We start from the raw sequence: 20,377 nt of genomic DNA, 5'->3' as shown, positions 1-20,377 counted from the left end.
AACACCATCCAGCAAAGATCACCTTCCTCACTTATTGAAAAACAATAAATAGCTACAAGTATGTCAATTTATTAATTTATGTTCCACCTTAGCACGAAATATATGCACCTTCAGCATAAGTTCATCAGCCTGAATATCCTTGATCAACTCAAAGACACAAGCATCTCCTACCAGTAAACTATTATCCTTAAAAAAAAAGTTATCCTTGCTTTGCTTAGAAACATAGACGTTTCCTCCTAACACATTGTGCATTCTGCTTATTGCCATCAAAATTTTGAAGTTCAATTGGTACTGAAGTCTTTGACATATAACCTTGGACAAATTGAGGTGGTATATTCTGTAGATTAGGACAAGTTGCGAAGTATGTGTCAAGATTCAATAAGAATGTGAGATTAGTTTACATGAGTAAGAACATATTGAGATACAAAGCAGTTTACACGTAAAAACTTACACCTTTAGGGTGTGTTTGGTATGGGGGAAAATATGTTTTAAATTTTCCCATGTTTGGCTGGTCAAAATTTTTGGAATTATCTAGGAAAACAAGGTCCTTAAAATGAAGAAAATGACTTCCCTAGTGGAAATAGGGAAAATAAGTTCCATAAGTGGCATTTCATTTCTCCCCATCCTCCAACACACCCATCCCACCCCAACCCTCTATAGCCCCCACCTCCACCACCCACACACCCCTAGCCCCTACTCCCACCCTCATTGTGCTTGCCTAAGTTTTATATAAATGCTTTTGTGACAGTATCTGCTACTTACCTATCAAGCAACGGAAAATAAGTAAGAAAACAACTTACTTTCCAAGAAAACATTTTCCTTCATACCAAACAAACCCTTAGTTTAATGTATAGGTAGAAAGGCTCACCAGAATATAGTTCCGTATTATGTTATATTCTTCAAGAATCATCATGAAGTAAGGATTTCTGGAATTTTAACATTTTGGCAGCATTAGTTGCCCTGTTCACTTCTGCAGCCCACGGTAGTCCTCTTTTGCGATGATTATAAGGGCTTCCATGCCCTACATATTTCTCCCATTGCTGGGCGGTCAATGAATTCTTTGTATCTGTAATCCATCAAATTAGCTATCAGTTGTGAAGCAGTAAGTTTTTGAGCTTAAAATTTTCTGTTGGTAAAACAAACTAACCTGTCTTGCGAGTGGTACTATATGAAGATACTGGTCCAATGCATCTCTCTGTATACAGTTTTTACTGATAAACAATGTTGGTTCAAATATGCTACCACTCTGTAAATTTGTCGAATTTTCATCCACCCTAGAGCGAAATATGTGCGCCTTCAGCATAATTTCACCGGCATGAAGGTCCTTGATCAACTCAAAGACACAAGCATCTCCTACCACTAAACCATTATCCCTAATAACTTCCAACCATCCTTTGCTTAAAAACATCTGCATTTTCCTCCTGATGCAACAAACATTCCACTAATTTCCATCAGAATCTTGAAGTTCAATTAGGTATAAGGTCTCATATACTCTCGGACAAAGTCAGCTGGTATATTCTGCAGATTATGATGAGTTGTGTTGCATGACTATGAACATATTGAGATACGAAGGAGTTTACAGAGGAAAAGGTGAATCATTAGTTTAATGACATAAGTATTAAGCGCAAGAATATTAAATATACGAAAAATTAGGCTTTATACAAAAACATAGTGACATAAGCTCAGAGAGAGTCTTGAGGAAAGTCAGGGAAAAAAAATTCCTGAAACAAACAACCGAGGAGAGGAGGAAAGCAGCGAGCGGCATCGCTAATTTTCTCAACGTATAGGCAAATATAAATCATCAATAGAAGGTTTAAAAATATCAGCTAAATTCAAACACCTAAAAAAAAAGGTGAAAGGAGGAACAAGAAGGCATTTATGTGCTGTTGTTGAAGAGAAATGATTAGGAGTTTATTCATAAAATCTTCAACTTCTAATTAAAGCAGATTTAATTCTAGTAAAATCTGGCTCTTACCTTGCCAAAAACGTGATGCAGCCTCAAGCAAAGTAAAGATAGAACTTGCAATTGGCGATTTTGGATAAACTTTGTACGTAGGCGAAACCACCATCAATAAAAAGAAAAATAATGACCAACCAGTGAAGAATTGCTATTAAAGCTATTGTTATATTAATAGGAACTTAAGTTTTTCATCTACTAAAGGCCTCCTTTACATCCATTTTCAAGAGATTTTTTTTGATAGGTACATTTTCAAGAGATTTGCACAATATGCAAACTGAATACTACTGAAAGGAAAATTCTGAAACTTTCCCCCAAGAAATTCATAGTACATCCTATAATGCAGAAATAAAAGAGGTGTCAAGAAAACACGGGCAGATTCAAAATGAAGTGATCTGAAGAGAGAAGGGAAGCAACAAGGTGCATCACTGGTTATGTTTTCATAAGAGAAACAGAAAATAGAGGAAAGAGAGTATCGCAAGGGAGAGTGTTTAAGCACCCATGGACCTTGAGAGTTCAAAAAATCCAGAGGCCTCACATTTTAGTATAATGCAGGCTTTACTATTAATAGAGACGTATTCCAACTAATCACGAAGAATACAATTCTTCATTCCACCAGATGAAAACTTATTTATACCATCAAAATACGCACGGAAAATGGAGTAAACTGGACAGAAATAGTTACCTTTATTAATTAATGTTACTACCAAAGAAAGGAGATCACACAAATTAAACATGAGATAGTCACATAAAACACACTAAAACTTAGAAACATTACAATAAAAATAAAAGCCAGAATTTAAAAACATAAGCATTTTAAAATGTACCAGCAAGCAGAAAAGCAAACTTAACAAAATAAGCACGAGCCAGGAGACTAAAAGGCGATGGCTGACAATCTCAAGAATCCAACGAGTATCGGCAGTGTAAAATATAGCCGATTTGCTCTAGATTTTGAAGTACCAACGTCTGAAATGATGCCACAAGTATAAACTACCCTAGTTTCTTCTTTTTTATCAACCACAGATTATCCATTCATTGCTTTGGTAAAAAAAGGTAGAGGTACACAATTCAAAGTAACTTAACGAAGGATTACACAACTACTCTAAGAAGCCTGACTTTTAATTTAGGATCCACCTCCAAGCAGGGGCAGAGCCACTATTCCAGTTACAGGTTCGGCATAATCCAGTAATTTTGGCTCAAACCGTGTATTTGTATCTAAAAGTTCATTTAATATGTATAAATAATCTACCCAAAAACCCATTAAGTAAAATAAAATTGTGGTCCAAACCCATAAACTGAAAATCCCATTCCGCCTCTTCCTTTGAGAATCACCATCTTATAGGTGGAGTACATAGTTTCAAACCATCTAGAAACTCTACTGACATTGTATACTATTAGGTCACCTAAAAGATTCTAAACTAAACCTAAACTACAAGATTCTAAAATAAACCTAAACTAGACATCAAGATTCTAAGCTAAACCTAAACTACAAGATTCTAAGCTAAACCTAAACTACAAGATTCTAAAATAAACCTAAACTAGACATCAAGATTCTAAACTAAACCTAAAATGGACATCAAGATTCTAAGCTAACCATATTGTCTCGTTCATATATTACAATTAATGAATTCTTCTATTCACTGATATTGTACGTTATTAAGTCAGCTACAAAGATAACTACGTGGGTAACTGTGCATAATAAATATGAAAATAGTAATCAGTACATTTAATCCACCTGATACAACAATTATTAATTAAAATAAAAATATGCATAATTGTATATAACTTAAATCCTCTACTTACAAGTTGACGTTTTACCGGTACTGGTCAAGGGCAATTTCTTATCCTTATTTTTTTTTTCCTTTAGTAAGACATGGACAAACTATATTATAATCTCCTTTTATGGGGCAGCTGATTCTTTATGGCGATGTAAACTATATTTTCGACAAAATAACAAAACATTAAAAAGAGACATGCTATTTTAAATGAGGTAACTAAATAATTTTTCTTTGGCTTTTTTTTTTTTTTTTTTTTTTCATTCATCAATTTTCCATTTATTTCAACTTTCAAGTGCTTAAAATCTCTTAAAAGACTTGTGCTTTATTATTAGTACCTCACTATAACAGTTAAATTTTTCTCGAAACTGATTTTTTATGTTATATATTTCCACATGTTTAATGTGAGAACACAACTAGGCTACACGTTGGAGAGCATGTCAAGTTGAGTTCAAGCTTCACCTTTCCCCATCAATAAAATATGTGCACACGCTTAAACCAAGAAAATAGAATCAAACATGCACGGCAGCACGTGAGGAGCCCGATGTAGATCTAAAAGAAATAAATGAAAGTGTCAATCTCTCTTGATAGTTTTTTTTTATAAGACTTGTAGATCTATTTTAAATTAACAAATAAAAGAGTTCACTCTTTACGGTTTAAGTGGAGTTCAAATTTCACTTTCAAGTTGCACCTGTCAATAAAGATATTTACACATGTGTAATCCATGGGTGAGTTCAGCCAAGCACGTGACGAACACATTTTATGAATCTAAAATAAATAAATTAAAGTGTGTGTTCTCTAACAATTTAAATTTTTGAATAAGATGTATGTAGATCCAAAAGAAATTAATGAAAGTGCTCGCTCCCTAGATAATATTTGATAAGATTTGTAGATGTAAAATTAATATTAACAAAAGAGTTGACTCTAAAGTTGAGTTCAAGTATGAATAAGATGTATGTAGATCCAAAAGAAATTAATGAAAGTGCTCACTCTCTAGATAATATTTGATAAGATTTGTAGATGTTAAATTAATAAACAAAAGAGTTGAGTTCAAGTTTCAACTCTACCCATCAACAAAGATATTGGCAAGTGCAATACATGAGTAAGATCAAACAAGCACGTGGGGAGCACGTTGGCTAGACGCCTAGATCTAAATAAATAAATGACAAGTGTTTACTCTCTAACAATTTATATTTGTGAAATAGATCATAGATTTAAAAGAATTAAATGACAGTCAAAATAATGAATAAGTGTTTGCTCTCTAGATATTATTTGATAAGATTTGTAAATCTAAAGTTAAGAGTAAAAGAGTTAACTTTTACCGATTTAAGTATTAGTTCAAGTTTCACCACCACTCGTCATTAAAGATACTTGTACTTGTGTAATCGATGAGTAAGAACAAACAAGCACGTGAGGAGTCACGTGGTCCTGGATTTATAAAATCAATAAATTAAATTGTTTAATCTATAACAATTGAAATTTATGAACAAGATTTTTAGATCTAAAAGAAATAAATGGAAGTGTTTACTCTCTAGATGGTATATATTTGTAGATCTCAAATTAACAAATAAAAGAGTTAACTCTTGAAAATTTAAGTTGAGTTCAAGTTCTCTTGAAGATTTAAGTTGAGTTCAAGTTTCATCACTACTCGTTAGGGGTGTACATGGATCGGGTTGGTTTGGATTTTTTAAACACCAAACCAAATCAATTGCTTCGGGTTTTTAAATTTATACACCAAACCAAACCAATAAAATTCGGGTTTTTCAACCTCGGGTTTTCTCGGGTTATTCGGTTTTCTCGGATTTTTTTCGAAATAGTCTTGAAAAAAACATATAACTTTTACTTCAAATATTTCTTTAGTCCTAGTAAGATACAACTATATAATTAAGGTGTTTCATAACAAAATAACAAAAAATGTGAGAAGAGTGATGACATTGTATTAAAATATTCAACAAAAGATAATAAAATTGGTTAAAATAAATATTGCTAATTAATAAGCCATAAAGAAAATGATCATAATCTAAATATACTAAGTCATGTTAAAATAAGTACGGCTAATAAGTAATAAGTATTAATTACATGACAAGAAAAAAAACTTAAGTTATGTAAGTTATGTATTTTCACTCTCTAAACCAATTATGCAAAACTAAATAATAGCTATCCAACATTATTGTCATTCCTAGTGGTAAATTGAATTTCTTTTGTTAGTATTAATTAGTGTTGAGTTGGTTTTGGTTTGGACTTTCTATGAGTTACTCACATCCATAGGATATAAAACTTATTGACATTCAAAATTCTAAATTCAAGCTTGAATAATATGATAATAGATTAAAAACTACGAAAAATTTAAGAAATATTTATAAATTACATTACAAATAAATATTTTTATGTATAAAATATGTTTAAAATTGAATACATGTAATGTCGGGTTGGTTTGGTTCGGTTTGACTTTTTTTAGCTAAAACCAAACCAAACCAATTATGGTCGGGTTTTTCTTTTCAACACCAAATCAAGTCAAACCAAACCACTAGTCGGGTTTTTTTCTCGGTTTGACTCGGTTTATCGGTTTGGTGCGGTTTGTCGGTTTACTTTGTACACCCCTACTACTCGTCAACAAAGATATGCAAACGTGTAACTCATGAGTGAGACCAAACAAGCACGTGAAGAGCATGTTATATGGATCTAAAATAAGTAAATAAAAGTGTTTACCCTATGACAATTTACATTTATGAACAATGTTTGTAGATCTAAAAGAAATAAATGAAACTGCTCACTCTCGATAACATTTGTAGATCTAAAATTAATATTAATAAGAGTTAACTCTTAACGATTTAAGCAGAGTTCAAGTTACCACCCGCCCGGAAGGAGCACGTTGTTTGGATCTAAAATAAATAAATGAAAGCGTTCTCTCTAAAAACTTAGATTTATGAATAAATTGTAGATCTAAAATAAATGAAAGTGCTCACTCTAGATAAGATTTGTAGATCTAAATGGAGTCACGTTACCGACCATCAACAAAGATATTTACACATCTGTAATTCATGAGTAACACCAAAATAAGCCTGAGAAGGAGCAAGTTGTCTGGATCTAAAATAAATAAGTGAAAGTGTTCTCTCTAACAATTTAGAAAGTGATCTCTTTAACAATTTAAATTCATGAATGAGATTTGTAGACCTAAAAAAAAAAAAATGAAAGTTCTCACTCTTGATAAGATTTGTAGATCTAAAAAAAAAAAAATGAAAGTGCTCACTCTCGATAAGATTTGTAGATCTAAAATTAACATTAATAAGAGTTAACTCTTAACAATTTAAGTGGAGTTAGGTTACCACCCGCTAGCAAAGATATTCACACATGTGGAATTCATGAGTAAGATCAAGCTGGTACGAGAAAGCATGTTGTCGATTTGGATCTAAACTAAACAAATGAAAGTGTTCTCTCGAACAATTTAAATTTATGAATAATAGATGTAAAAACAAAAGAAGATTAATAGTAATTCGTAATAAAGGTTCAACATTACCAGTTCTTCATCTTGATCAGGATAAAAAAATAACCTTGTAGAAGCAAGGGCTATCATCTCTATTGCTGCTATTAGCTCCAGTGTTTTCCATTCTCACCATTTCCTCTGCCAATTATTTTATTTCAGTGAATTAATGCTAAGTTGACTATATAAAGCCTTGACTATAGCTTCAATAGGATTAACACAATTTGCTAATTTAGCAATTAAATTAATTAACTTGACTGATTATACTAAATGGTACAGATTTTTCAAACGTCTGCTTTCTGGAATTAATCATTTAATGACAAGATTAGTTTTTATTCCACCTCCTATATTTTAATCCTGTGGTTTCTGGTGCACAAAATGTGAATTCAAAAGCAAATGGTTTGCATCCTTCTTGTATGATCAGGACATTAATAATTCAAAGGTGGAGCCATGATTTGAAGTTTACGGGTTCGGAATTTTAGTCTTTTTGACTACTGCGTTATAAATTGATAATGTGTACATATTACATGAATTTCTTCAGACAAAACAGTATTTGAACCAAAGCTACTTGATTTAGCCACAAATTAAGGGTTTTTTCATTTTTTATTTGAGGTAAATCCGAAATTGTTTGAATTGTGCAACAGAGATAGGCATGTCAAGAAACAATGTGAAGTCACCCCTATTTCGTTGTTCAGGGCAAAATCAACTTTATTATCTGATGACAAGGCGTGAGATTGATGTCAACTCTCACTCTCAGAGTCTTTGGTTGGCGCAATCCTCGTTGGAACCCACCCTTCTTCGTTCTGAGAGGGGCCGACATCCCTCTCTCGATGTAATAGCCCAGCGCGCTAGTGATATTATCCGTTTTGGGCCTAGACCCACACGGCTTTAAGACGCATCACTAGGAGGTAAGACATGCTTACTTATACACCCAGCACCTCTTCTGTGTTATACTGATGTGGACTTTCCTCCTAAACTGGGGTGTCACATACACCCCTTCTTATGGATTTAGCATCTTCACTGTGGTTTGCCCCACCTATGGGATTTTCCTAGACTCAGCACTGAAGTTTGCCCCGTGTCACACCCCAACCTTATTAGGGTGTGATGGGCACCCGACCCCATGTACGGGGTCGAGCGAACCCTCGGACTCTGACTTCATACATATTCTTTTCTAATTTCCAAATCAGATCACATGGAACACACAGAAGGATTTTCAAAAGAACTGAGAACAGACGTCGTCTTAGGCGGCCCGTGTATCGAACATATCAAACATATCACATCAAATCCGTAAGCAAAGGGCGGAATGTACATCGCCCGAACGTACATACAGATACGAACATATAGGCCATTTAGCCACCATAGCAAACGGGCGCGCTTCGTGCATACGTATCTCGGACTCGTACCGAACAAAATTTGTGGACAAATGAAGCCGCTTACGAGCCGACATTCGGAACCCACGACTCGTCCGCAAAGTCTCTAACACAAATCGAAAGCACAACATATGAATACCGGACTCGGCGGCACTCCGAGAAAGGTGGAGCTCGCCAATTTGCGAGTCTCCCGATCACCGCGTGTACCGCGTGGCATGAAACGCGACCCCCGAACATGTGGCCGGCGCACGAATATGTACCGAGTATGTAAGCGTAAATACGTAACCATAGGAACAAAGTACGGTAAGTAGATGTAATATGCAAAGTATCAAAATGTATAGTTAAAATGCAAATCATGCATAGGCTCTGTAATCGGTGTCGCCGCCCGTCGTTGGCGCCACGCCACGCATCACACCGAAGATTTCATATCTCCGTAACCCGACATATCCCCGTAACACAACATAGCCAGCCATAACGCCATAACACGTAAAGATCACACCAAACGGGAACCCGCCCTCTAGAGAGGAGCCTTGCGGAACCGTAACACAAAGATCACACCCTAATTTATCATGTCATGCGCACGAGCATAACCGGCCCGGGACTCGGCGAACGAGGTAACCACCATAAGCACGAGCAGAGTCGTGAGCAACCAAATGCATAAAATCATAATCATAAGTTATCAAATAAGTAAGAAATCCATATGCGGAAGTCAAGACGAAAATAGTACAAAGTTTTTCTCAAAAGTCATTAAGGGTAGCATAGAAGAGCCGCGGGCCCCACGGACGGGTTCCGACCCCGACTATGATAGTTAGGGGAAAGTTATGTCTCATAAACTTACCTAATATGTTTTGGGGCATTCGAGCTCGTATGCAAAAGTTACGGACGTTTGAAGTTCGGGACTTTTGTAGTCAAAAGTCTTTATAAGACCTTTGAAATTCAATCTTTTGAAAACATGAAAGTCTTATTTTGGTCCCATCAAAGAGTAGATCTTAAGGAACGAACAAAGTACATACTTAAGCTCGGATTCTAAGAGTGAAATTTCCCGAGACACGGTCATAGCCTAGTAGTACTAAGACATAAAAGGAATAAAGGGTAAGCCTTACATACCGTGCCGCGACCAACTAGTTATGCTTATTTGTCCAAACTTGTCAATCTACATACAAAAGAATTCACATAATCATTTAATCCATTGTTTCTCACTTGTTCCAACTTTTCAAATAAATTCACTTATATTCTCGCTAATTTCGGCAAAGACTTCCCTCCGTAAATATACCAACCCCGAGATTCTAACTCGGCCAAATTTTTAATCAACAACAATCCGGGAATTCAACCCGGCCAAACCAACAACAATGCCACAATTATTCTAGCAACACTTCAATTTTCAATTCAATTCAATTCGCATAATATTCCGTCGAATCAATCGGCATACACTTCACCCGAAACCTTCAAATTTAACAACAACCATACATTTCATTATTATCTATATCCATTAACTTCAACTACATTCTTCATTCAACGCCACATAATCCATAACGACAACATCTAGAATGTCGAATTACATTAATTGACACTAACTTACCAAAGCACCCATTTCGACCATAATCACTTCTTACATGTTTTTATACATTTTCATCCATCCCTTTACAATACAACAACAACCCTACAATCAAAATGTCAAATAGAATTGATTCATTTTCTCTTACACCAAACAAGGGCCACACGGCCACCACACACTTTTTACATACTTCCATGAATTTTTCACTTATTTCTTGGCATTTCAATAACAACCAACATGCTACATGTACTACGTGCATATTTTCTTAAATTCTCATCTTTTCATAAATTACGACAACAAACAACATTCTACATAGGATCAATCCATTCTTCCCATGCAACACCACACATCACCACTACCAATCCATGCAACACAATACACGACTACAACTATATCCATAACTCAACAATCAAATTACTAAATGATATTAATTCATCACTTCACTCCAACTCAACACATATATTCGGCCAACATGCAACACACATATTTTCATATGTTTCATCCATTTCTTCAACCTATACATACACCAAACATTCATAACACTTAAAAGGAAATTGGTTCTTACCTTTTCCATTCAACTTCTCTCTTGGTTAAAGTTTGTATATGACATCAAAGAGCCTTCTTCTTGATTCAACACTCACCCCATGTTGTAGAGGACCTTCCATTAGGTAGAATAACTAGGAGGAAATATTTTTCTCTTGATCCTCTCTCTTGGTCCAAGTTCGGCCTCCATGGCCGAACACCCCTCTCTTTCTCTTTTTTTTTTTTTTTGTTCTTTCTTTGCTCTCTCTTTTTCTTCCACTCTCTTAATTTAAAAAGATGACCACCCTTTGTATATATATATAGCCTTGCAAGCATGTGAGGGGCACATGCCCCCTCTCTAGATTTTTCTTTTCTTTTCCCTTTCTTTTATTTTCTAGAATTTTCTCACTTTGTCATCTTTTTTCCATATTTTTGCATGTGCATTTTTGCATGGCTTTCACTAGAAGAAATATGAACACATGGCCCTTCTCTTGAATCTTCTTGAACACCTTGTGAAATTACCGTTTTGCCCCTCGACTTTCTTTAATATTACCATGTTGCCCCTAGCCTTCCGCACTATTTCCACGACTCCTTTTACGAATTTCTCTTTTTGCCCTTAACCTTTCACAATATTTACATACTAATAATAGTCATAAATAATATTTATAACAACTCGTCCATTAAAATAATTTTTGAAAATGGTCTCGCCCTTAACTTTCCACGACGACCTTGGAATTTCCAAACGTACAATATACGGGCTATAACACCCCGCCTACTCGGGATTTGCCTAAACTCAGTACAAGGCTGGACTCAGCATCCTCACTGAGGTTTGCCTTACCGCATGGGATTTTTTAGACTCAAGATTGTGTTTGTCCCGCCTACCCGGATTTGCTAAACTCGCACAAAGCCGATTACGAGAGTGGCTCGATACCATCCGTAATGTACCATCCCTCTAGTGATATTGTCCGCTTTAGGCCTAGGCCCGCACGGCTTTAAAACGCGTCACTAGGAGGTAAGGTATGCTTATTTGTATACCCAGCATCTGTCTTGTGTTTTGCCAATGTGGGACTTTCCTCCTAAGTTTGGGTGTCACATACACCCCCTCTTGTGGAGTCAGCGTCCTCGCTGAGATTTTCCCCACCGCATGAGATTTGCCTTGACTCAGCACTGAGGTTTGCCCCGCCTACCCAGATTTGCCTAAACTCGATTGAATTCTGGACAACCATCAACAGGCTGACACAGGAGTGGCTCTGATACCATCTTGACCAACAACTCTGGTGGTATTGAAACTGTAACTCCCTCAACTGGGCTGCTACTGGTATATCTATAACATCTTCTTCTCGCCGAGCTCGGGTGCCTCGTCTAGTCGCTGGGTCGCCTCTGTGCCACACAGCGCCTTGTCGTCCGGAACCCGTCATGCGACACCTGCATTTGGGAGGGAAAGTCCCACATCGGTAAAACACACAAGAGATGTTGGGTATATAAATAAGCATGCCTTACCTCCTACTAACGCTTTTTAAAGCCGTGCGGGCCTAAGCCCAAAGCGGACAATATCACTAGCGGGCTAGGCTGTTACAGATGGTATCAGAGCCATCCTTGTGTCAGCCTTGTCGATGGTGGGTCACAGTTCAGCTGAGTTTAGGCAAATCCCAGGTAGGCGGGGAAAACCTCAGTGCTGAGTCTAGGCAAATCCCATACGGTGGGGGCAAACCTCAGTGAGGATGCTGAGTCCATAAGAGGGGGTGTATGTGACACCCAAACTTAGGAGGAAAGTCCCACATCAGCTAAACACAAGATAGATGTTGGGTATATAAGTAAGCATGCCTTACCTCCTAGCAACACATTTTAAAGTTGTCTTTGGACTGGGTTGTTACACTCGATCAGGGAGGGAGAAAGAAAAAACTTAGTTACACGAACTGCAGGTTAGGCCGACTACTTTAGGCACCATTCCCTATGAGAATTTACGACTTGAGTATCTTCCAGTGATAGATCAAACCGCTTCCTACACTCTAGCTCCACCCCTAACTAACATAGTATTGTTATTCAATCAATCAACTAAGCCTCAATTCGAAGTTAATTCGGTTGGCTATATCGCTTGTCAAACATGACTTAAATGTTCCCTCGATTGCACCCATTACATATTTGAATTTTAGGTTCATAATCTAATATTTCTTGAAATCATAGTGATTTTTCATATATCTATACTCGTATCGAAAATGTCGAATTCAGATGAAACCATTGACTATATGCTACATCCACCACCGGCTATAAGAGTTTTAATACATTAATTGGTATTTACACCAGAGAACTCTAGGTGAATCCTCTCTCTGGAAAAGTTTTGATCAAGACATTCTGAGCATCATTGTTCATAGCCAAAATCAACATTAATTGGTCATTCTTGCACTATCTTTATGCAGCAAGTTTCAACAGAGATTCAGGCGGATCGTCGAAAACGGAGACCTTCAGACAAGCTGAAAAACACAGACATATCCTTGCTTAAGCTTGTTATCACTCACAAACTGTGTTCCATCCTCCACAGAAAGCGCGATATCCTTTTTGTGATACACAATTCACTTTCCACTCTTTTCCTTCCAAAATACGGAGGACGACTGTTGTCTTATCGTCTGATTTTGAAAGTTGTTCATAGAAGGACTTTGGAACATACTGCATTAGAAAAACTTGGTCAACAAAATGTTACACATTTCATAGATTACCGCTCACTGAAACTAATAAAGCATGAAAGGAAGCGGAAAACAGAAACTTATCAAAACCTTAATAGTTGCCCACCCAACCGCTTAAACTAAAACTAGCTGGTAGATGTATGATTTATGTATAATCCGTGTATGATATGTGTATACCGGCTAGAAAATGTAATGTGTAAAAATCCCAAACTTATTAAATTAGTTCAAGAAAACCCTTACCAAGAAACAGGACTTGTTCACATTGTAGCCTTTCAGACATTTCACAAATTGAGGAATACTTGGAGTGAGAAGGTCCTCTACTTTCTCAAGTGCAGCGCTTCTTCTTGGAGTTTCATGTTCTGAAGAAAACACAACATAGTAGTGTTTGGTTAATTCAACTTAATAAGCTGTGATAAACCGTAAGACTATAAGAAAACAGGTCTTTTGCAAGGGAAAGTTCGGCTGCTAAAAGTATCCGATCACTATTAGTCCATTATATGTTAAATTTTAACGACTGTTATGATCACAAATTAGTTTTACTAATAAATCCATTTAATTCCATGTAATTCACTGTTAATTAGCTGTCAAGTAGTTAAAGTAGTAGAGTATAGTCATGTGCACAGCACATGGGAATTAGTTAGACAGTTAACAGTTTCCAGAGTTAGTTAGCAACTGAATTTCCCTCCTAAATTCTGTTCAGTCCTTGCTCGATTATAAAGACTGAGTTTGGGATACATTTGTACACACTTGTGAAGTCATAAATCAACAAACTGAATTCATTGTTCTCTCATTTTCTCTCTATTGGGTATTTGTTCAGGAACATCAGAACTATTCTTTGGAATACTCCATCTTTCTTTCTGTTTTTCTTTGAGTTCACATCATTGGTATCAGAGCAGTCCGCTCTTTGACCTGTGAAAATGGGTGACCATAACACGAGATTACAGGAGTTACGCAAAGAGATCGATACTTTGAAGAATTCCATGGAAGGGGTAGTTGGTTTAGTTTCTGAAATGGGCAGAATGGTCGATGCTAAGGTGGCTAATGCCATGGATGACATCAAGAAGTTGATTGAAACGATGATGACTGGTAATGAACAACCAGAAGCTCCAGCTGCAAATGGGAGGCGCGAACCAGAAGTTGTAAGAATTAGGGATGATGAGTATCTATTGCCTACAAGAAATTATAGGGTTGAGTTCCCAAAATTTGATGGATCTGGGTTGAAAGATTGGTTGTATCAATGTGAGCGCTTTTTTTTAATATGGATGAGACCCCAACAGCATCGAAGGTTAAGCTTGCTTCTTGTCGAATGGAAGGAAAGGCACTGCAATGGCACCAAACCTTAATGAAAAGTAGAATCACTAGAGAATGGCCAGGTTGGGGAGAGTATGTGAGGTGTTTATACTCCAGATTTGGCACAGAACTCTTTGATGACCCCATGAGTGATTTTAAGGATCTAAGACAGGTATCTTCTGTGCAAGATTATGTTGATACATTTGATGAATTACTCACTAGGGTAGAATTAAGGATGAATATGTGGTGAGTTGTTTCATTAGAGGTTTGCACCCAGATATTGGCCTAACTGTCAAAATGTTTGAACCAAGATCTTTGCAAAAAGCCATTAGTTTAGCTAGGATCCACGAACAAAAAATCACACTCAACCAACAATCCACCAAATCCTCCCAAAACTCAAATTTTTCTTTTCCCATAACCAGTTTCAGAAATAGTGCTTTTTCACAACCTACTACAAGCTATGCAGCCCCAAAAACCAGTTACACAAAAGCACCACCAACCACAAATCCAAAAAATTTCAAAACAAAATTCTTGAGTCCTGCTGAGATGGAGGAAAGGAAATCTAAAGGACTATGTTTCAACTGTGATGAAAAATTTACACCAGGCCATATGTGTAAAAGCAAGAGACAGTTATTTTTCCTGGAGCTAGATGAACTAGATGAGCAACAAGAAATGGGGGATAGTTGTTTGATGGACCCTACTGAGATGTTTGCTATGGGGGCTCAAGGTTTCCCTCTCGATGATGAGGGGTCAATCTTGCCCCATGTCTCGTCCGTACGCTATGAATGGTGTCCATGATTTGGTAACAACGAGAGTAACTACTTCTGTGAAGGGAAAAGCCATACAAGTCTTGATTGACACAGGAAGCACACACAATTTCTTGGATCTCAACACAGCTAGGAGATTGGGGTGTGCATTGTCTCACATTCATCCTTTTGTTGTGTCCGTGGCTGATGGGGGTAAGGTCAATAGCAATTATGTGTGTGCAAGGGGTTCACTTGGAGAATGCAAGGTGTGGTTTTTGAATCAGACATGTTGATATTGCCTATTGGAGGGTGTCACATGCTTTTAGGTATCCAGTGGTTGTTCACACTTGGGAACATTACTTGGAATTTCAGGCAACTTAAGATGGAATTTTCTATCATGGGTCAGAAGGTGTCCTTGAGGGGTATACAACCCCCTTCTGTCAAAGTGATCCAGCAAGGGAGAATGGATAAATTGCTTGCCAAACCTGCTGAGTTATGCATGATGTCAGTAGGTATTTTGAAGGAGTCCCTTCTGGATGAAAATGCTAGTTTGTGGACTATGGGGATTGAGGATGGAGGGAGGAAGGATTTACAAGCTGTATTGAGTAACTATGAGAGGTTATTTGAGACCCCTAAGGAATTGCCACCTAACAGGCAACATGACCACAAAATCACCTTGAAGGAGGGTACTAGTCCAGTAAATATCAGACCATATAGATATCCTGTAATTCAGAAAGATGAGATAGAAAAGATGGTAGATGAGTTACTCAACTCTGGTGTCATCGGACGTAAAATTTCCTACTTTTCCCCTATTGTCATGGTGAAAAAGAAGGATGGAACATAGAGAATGTGTGTTGACTATAGGGAATTAAACAATGCCACAGTGAAGGATGAATTTCCAATTCCTGTGATTGAGGAGTTCTTTAGATGAGTTACATGGTGCAGTGTATAAGTTGGATTTGAGATCTAGTTACCATCAGATCAGGATGTGTGAGGATGACATTCCCAAAACAACATTTAGAACTCATCATGGGTATTATGAGTTCTTGGTCATGCCATTTGGATTGACCAATGCTCCATCAACATTCCAAAGTCTGATGAATAAGATTTTTCACCCTTATCTTAGAAAATTCATATTGGTGTTTTTTGATGATATTCTTATATATTGTTCTGATTGGAAGGAGCATTTGCTACATCTAGAGGAAGCTTTCAAGGTATTAAGATCCAATAAACTGTTTGTAAAAAAGAGTAAATGTGCTTTTGGAGTCACAAAAATAGACTACTTGGGACACATGATTTCTGCTAATGGTGTTGCTATGGATGATGACAAGATTGCAGCTATTCTCAGTTGGCCATTGCCAACTACTCTCAAGGGCTTTAGAGGATTTTTGGGTTTAACAGGCTATTACAGGAGGTTTATTAAGGGGTATGGTAGTATTGCAAGACCAATGACTGATCTATTGAAAAAACGGAGTGTCCAATGGAACATTGAAGCTACTGCAGCATTTGAACAGTTGAAAAAGGCCATCACTTCTGCTTCCATTTTAGCACTGCCTGATTTTTCTAAACAGTTTGTAGTAGAAACTGATGCATCAGGTGAAGGAATTGGTCTTTGTCCTGGTTCAAGATGGAAAACCTATAGCTTATTATAGTAAAGGGCTATCAACCAAATGCCAAGCACTTTCAGTTTATGAAAGAGAACTGCTTGCTTTAGTTAATGTTGTACAAAAATGGAGACCATACCTACTTGGAAGGCATTTCATCATTAAGACTGATCATCACAGTCTTAAGTATCTATTGGAACAAAGAATTACTACTTTAAGTCGGCCAAGAAAAGTGGCTAGTTGGTTACTAGGCTTTGACTATGAAATCGGCTACAAAAGGGTAAGGAGAATCACATACGCTTTATCAAGGAAGGAAGAATCAGCCCAATTGTTTCTCATTTCTGGGGTTCACACTCCACTCTTGGAGGAAGTCAAGCAGACCTGGATTCAGGATCCTCTCCTCCAGCAGTTGATACTAGATATTCGAACTTCTCAGAATCACAAACCTTACTATAGTTTCAGTGAGGTATTCGACCGAAGGGCAAGATGATGGTGGGATATGATGCGATGTGAGGAAGAAATTGATGGCATTCTATCATGGTAGCTCGGTTAAGGGAATACTCAGGATTTCACTACTTTGAAGAGACTCAAACAAGATTTTTACGGGAAGAAAATGAAAGCGAATGTGTCTTTTGTTAAAGAATGTGACACTTGTCAAAGGAGTAAGAATGTTAATACTCCACCCTCTGGATTGCTTCAACCTCTTCCAATCCCTGAGAAAGTATGGCAGGACATTTCTATGGATTTTATTGAAGGACTCTTAAAAAGGCTGGGAAAGAGGTTATTTTGTGGTGGTGGATAGACTAAGTAAGGCCAAGATTCATGGCTTTGAAACACCCCATACCGCTTTGGAGGTGGCTCAAATGTTCATGGCTAATGTTTTTAAACTCCATGGCATGCCCAAGACCATTGTATCTGACAGAGATGTCATTTTCACTAGCACTTTTTGGAAGGAACTATTTAAGTTGCAGAAAGTTTCACTTTTGACCTCTACAGCATACCATCCACAAACAGATGGTCAGACTGAAGTGGTCAATAGGTGTCTTGAATGTTATCTCAGATGTATGACTTTTGAGAGACCAAAACACTGGCCTCAGTGGTTGCCACTGGCTGAGTGGTGGTACAACACATCATACCACTCTTCCACACACTTGACCCATTATGAAGTAGTGTATGGTCAAAAGCCACCACCTCTTTTACCATATATGCCTTTTGATTTAGCTATTGACACTGTGGATAGAAGTTTACAGGCTAAGGAGGCTACCATCAGAGGGTTGAAATTCAATTTGGAGAAGGCAAAGAATAGAATGAAAGTGCAGGCTGATAAAAAAAGGGAGGACAGATCTTATGACATAGGTGATTGGGTTTATGTTAGATTGCAGCCTTATAGGCAAATGTCACTCAAAGATCACTCTTTTCAGAAGCATCAGCAAGATTCTATGGTCCTTTTCAGATTATTGCTGAGGTCGGGTTGGGTGCATACACCTTGGCATTACCCTCCCACTCTAAAATTCATCCCACATTTCATATCTTTCAGTTGAAGAGGAAAATTGGTACTCTGCCTTTTGTACTACTTTCACGAGGTACAGATGAGTCTGGTTATGTGCTTACACTTTGAAACTATCTTGGATAGAAGGATAGCTCCTAAGAGGGCGAGCATCACTCAAGTTCTAGTCAAATGGATCAATGCTGCTCTTGAGGATAGCACTTGGGAGAACCTGCAGGATTTTCAGCTCAGATTTCCAGACTTTAATCCTTGAGGACAAGGATTCCTTGGGGGGAGGCATTGTTATGATCACAAATTAGTTTTACTAATAATTCCATTTAATTCCATGTAATTCACTGTTAATTAGCTGTCAAGTAGTTAAAGTAGTTAGAGTATAGTCATGTACTTGGCGACACATGGGAATTTGTTAACGATTAACGAGTTCCCGAGTTGGATTAGCAAGCTGAATTTCCTCCTAAGTTGTTCGGTCCTTGCTCGATTATAAAGGCGAGTTTGGGATACATTTGTACACGTTTGTGAAGTCATAAATCAACAATTCATTGTTCTCTCATTTTCTCTCTATTGGGTATTTGTTCAGGAACATCAGAACTGTTCCTTAGAATACTCCATCTTTCTTTCTGTTTTTCTTTGAGTTCACATCAACGACAGCTAGAAGAATTGGAAGGGGGTATGAATTAAATCATCATACCCATGCCATTTTCACCGTTAGCACTAGTCTGTTTAGGGAATTTGGAACTGTAAGGGTATTTTCCTGGCTTTTTTCGCTTTTTGCCCCCGTCAGATATTGTAGCTTTTTTATTTTTGCTCATAGTTGTTGACTTCACTTCTATCTCCAGTCCATTCTTGCTGAAAATTCCTACTGTAAATTGCAGATCGCCGTCGTACCTAAACAAGAGAAATTCCCCATCTTGTAGTTGGTTATATTTCAGAAGTTTCTTCCAACCTTTGTGTATAAGCAAACCATCTTCATCACACTGTAGTTTCACATTCCAAGTGCCACCCGAATGACACTTCAGAGTTGCTTTATCTGGTGATTCTTCTGAAATATGCCTACGAAACCAGGCTGGAATTCTCTACAAATTAAGAGAGTCGAAAGAAGAAAAAAGACATTAAGTAGTAGGTCATATAAAGTCCGGCAAAAAGGACCTAGAGACAAATACGGATCAAGAACTTAATAGGTTCAAGGTTCTGAGTTCTTTGAAAATAGAGTTCAGAAAATATTTATACTACTCTTACTGAAAATAAAAGAGAGAAAGCTCACTTGTATGCTTGCAAAATGAGGAACAAAAGAAGAACATTACCAGTTTACTAGTGATTGTGGGACGAAAAATCTGGTAAAAAATTGCTCTTTTATCTATATTCAATAAGGCCTTTTCCATCATCACAACAGCAATTGCACTTTCTTTAACAGCAAGTCCTTAGATCTAAAGCTTTAAAGCATATAGAACAAAGGAGTATTGAGGAATTGAATCATTTCTCATAAAAAAGATGATATAAGAAACAAGTTCAACCTTAGCTGTTCCCCACCCATAATTTCCTCCTCTTTGATCACATGAATTCTGTGTTTACTTTGCCTTTTTCACCATCTGTTTGTTTTGTTTTTTGTCATCTAGTATAGTCTTAAAATAGAGGGTGGTCTTATAATGGATCAAGACAAAAAGTGGATTAAAATGATAATAATTCTTTTGTCTTCAATACTACTACCCTGCAGAGCAGGGGCGGATCCACAGTGGTGAGTGGGGGTTTCCGGGAACCCATAACTTTTTCCCGCACCCTGTAATTGTATTGAAAAATATATTCAAGGTATAGTAATAATTAGATGGGAACTCAATAACAATATGGATGCTTGGCTCAGTGGCAAAAATTAACCAGGCAGAGCGCTAGATGCA

The 20,377-nt window shown here is 37.2% G+C and overlaps 2 protein-coding genes and 1 pseudogene across 3 annotated transcripts in view; all 3 read right to left on the bottom strand.

The window, feature by feature from the left end:
* LOC132064949 (B3 domain-containing protein At4g34400-like) overlaps positions 1 to 20,377 on the bottom strand; it is a 28,680-nt gene that overhangs the window by 3,291 nt on the left and 5,012 nt on the right. The window contains exon 7 of one of the 2 annotated variants that reach the window (XR_009416668.1): positions 12,804 to 13,120. The exons of the other annotated variant lie outside the window; for it this stretch is intronic. The gene's annotated coding sequence lies outside the window, so the exon portion shown is untranslated. Of the gene's footprint in view, positions 1 to 12,803; positions 13,121 to 20,377 lie in introns of those variants that run through there. 2 annotated transcript variants of the gene reach the window in all.
* On the bottom strand, positions 64 to 2,069 carry LOC132063055 (uncharacterized; annotated as a pseudogene).
* On the bottom strand, positions 13,132 to 20,195 carry LOC132064950 (B3 domain-containing protein REM9-like). The gene is made up of 4 exons (XM_059458126.1): positions 19,790 to 20,195; positions 19,177 to 19,561; positions 13,582 to 13,700; positions 13,132 to 13,324 (listed from the first exon to the last, which is right to left on the bottom strand). The coding sequence occupies exons 1-4, from the start codon at positions 19,868 to 19,870 to the stop codon at positions 13,169 to 13,171; spliced, it is 741 nt and encodes a 246-aa protein (XP_059314109.1). The 5' UTR covers positions 19,871 to 20,195; the 3' UTR covers positions 13,132 to 13,168.

The sequence above is a fragment of the Lycium ferocissimum genome, chromosome 7, assembly GCF_029784015.1.
Source record: "Lycium ferocissimum isolate CSIRO_LF1 chromosome 7, AGI_CSIRO_Lferr_CH_V1, whole genome shotgun sequence".
Lineage (NCBI taxonomy): Eukaryota > Viridiplantae > Streptophyta > Magnoliopsida > Solanales > Solanaceae > Lycium > Lycium ferocissimum.
Note: the sequence above shows the minus strand (reverse complement) of the source record. Positions and strands in the feature narration are given on the sequence as shown.

Coding starts and splice junctions, on each gene's coding strand:
- LOC132064950 (XM_059458126.1), bottom strand. CDS start 19,870: ATGATGGAAAAGGCCTTATTGAATATAGATAAAAGAGCAATTTTTTAC. Junction 13,701..19,176: donor TAACGGTGAAAATGGCATGG/GTATGATGATTT, acceptor TGTTTTCTTCAG/AACATGAAACTCCAAGAAGA. Junction 13,325..13,581: donor TGAACAAGTCCTGTTTCTTG/GTAAGGGTTTTC, acceptor TTTCTAATGCAG/TATGTTCCAAAGTCCTTCTA.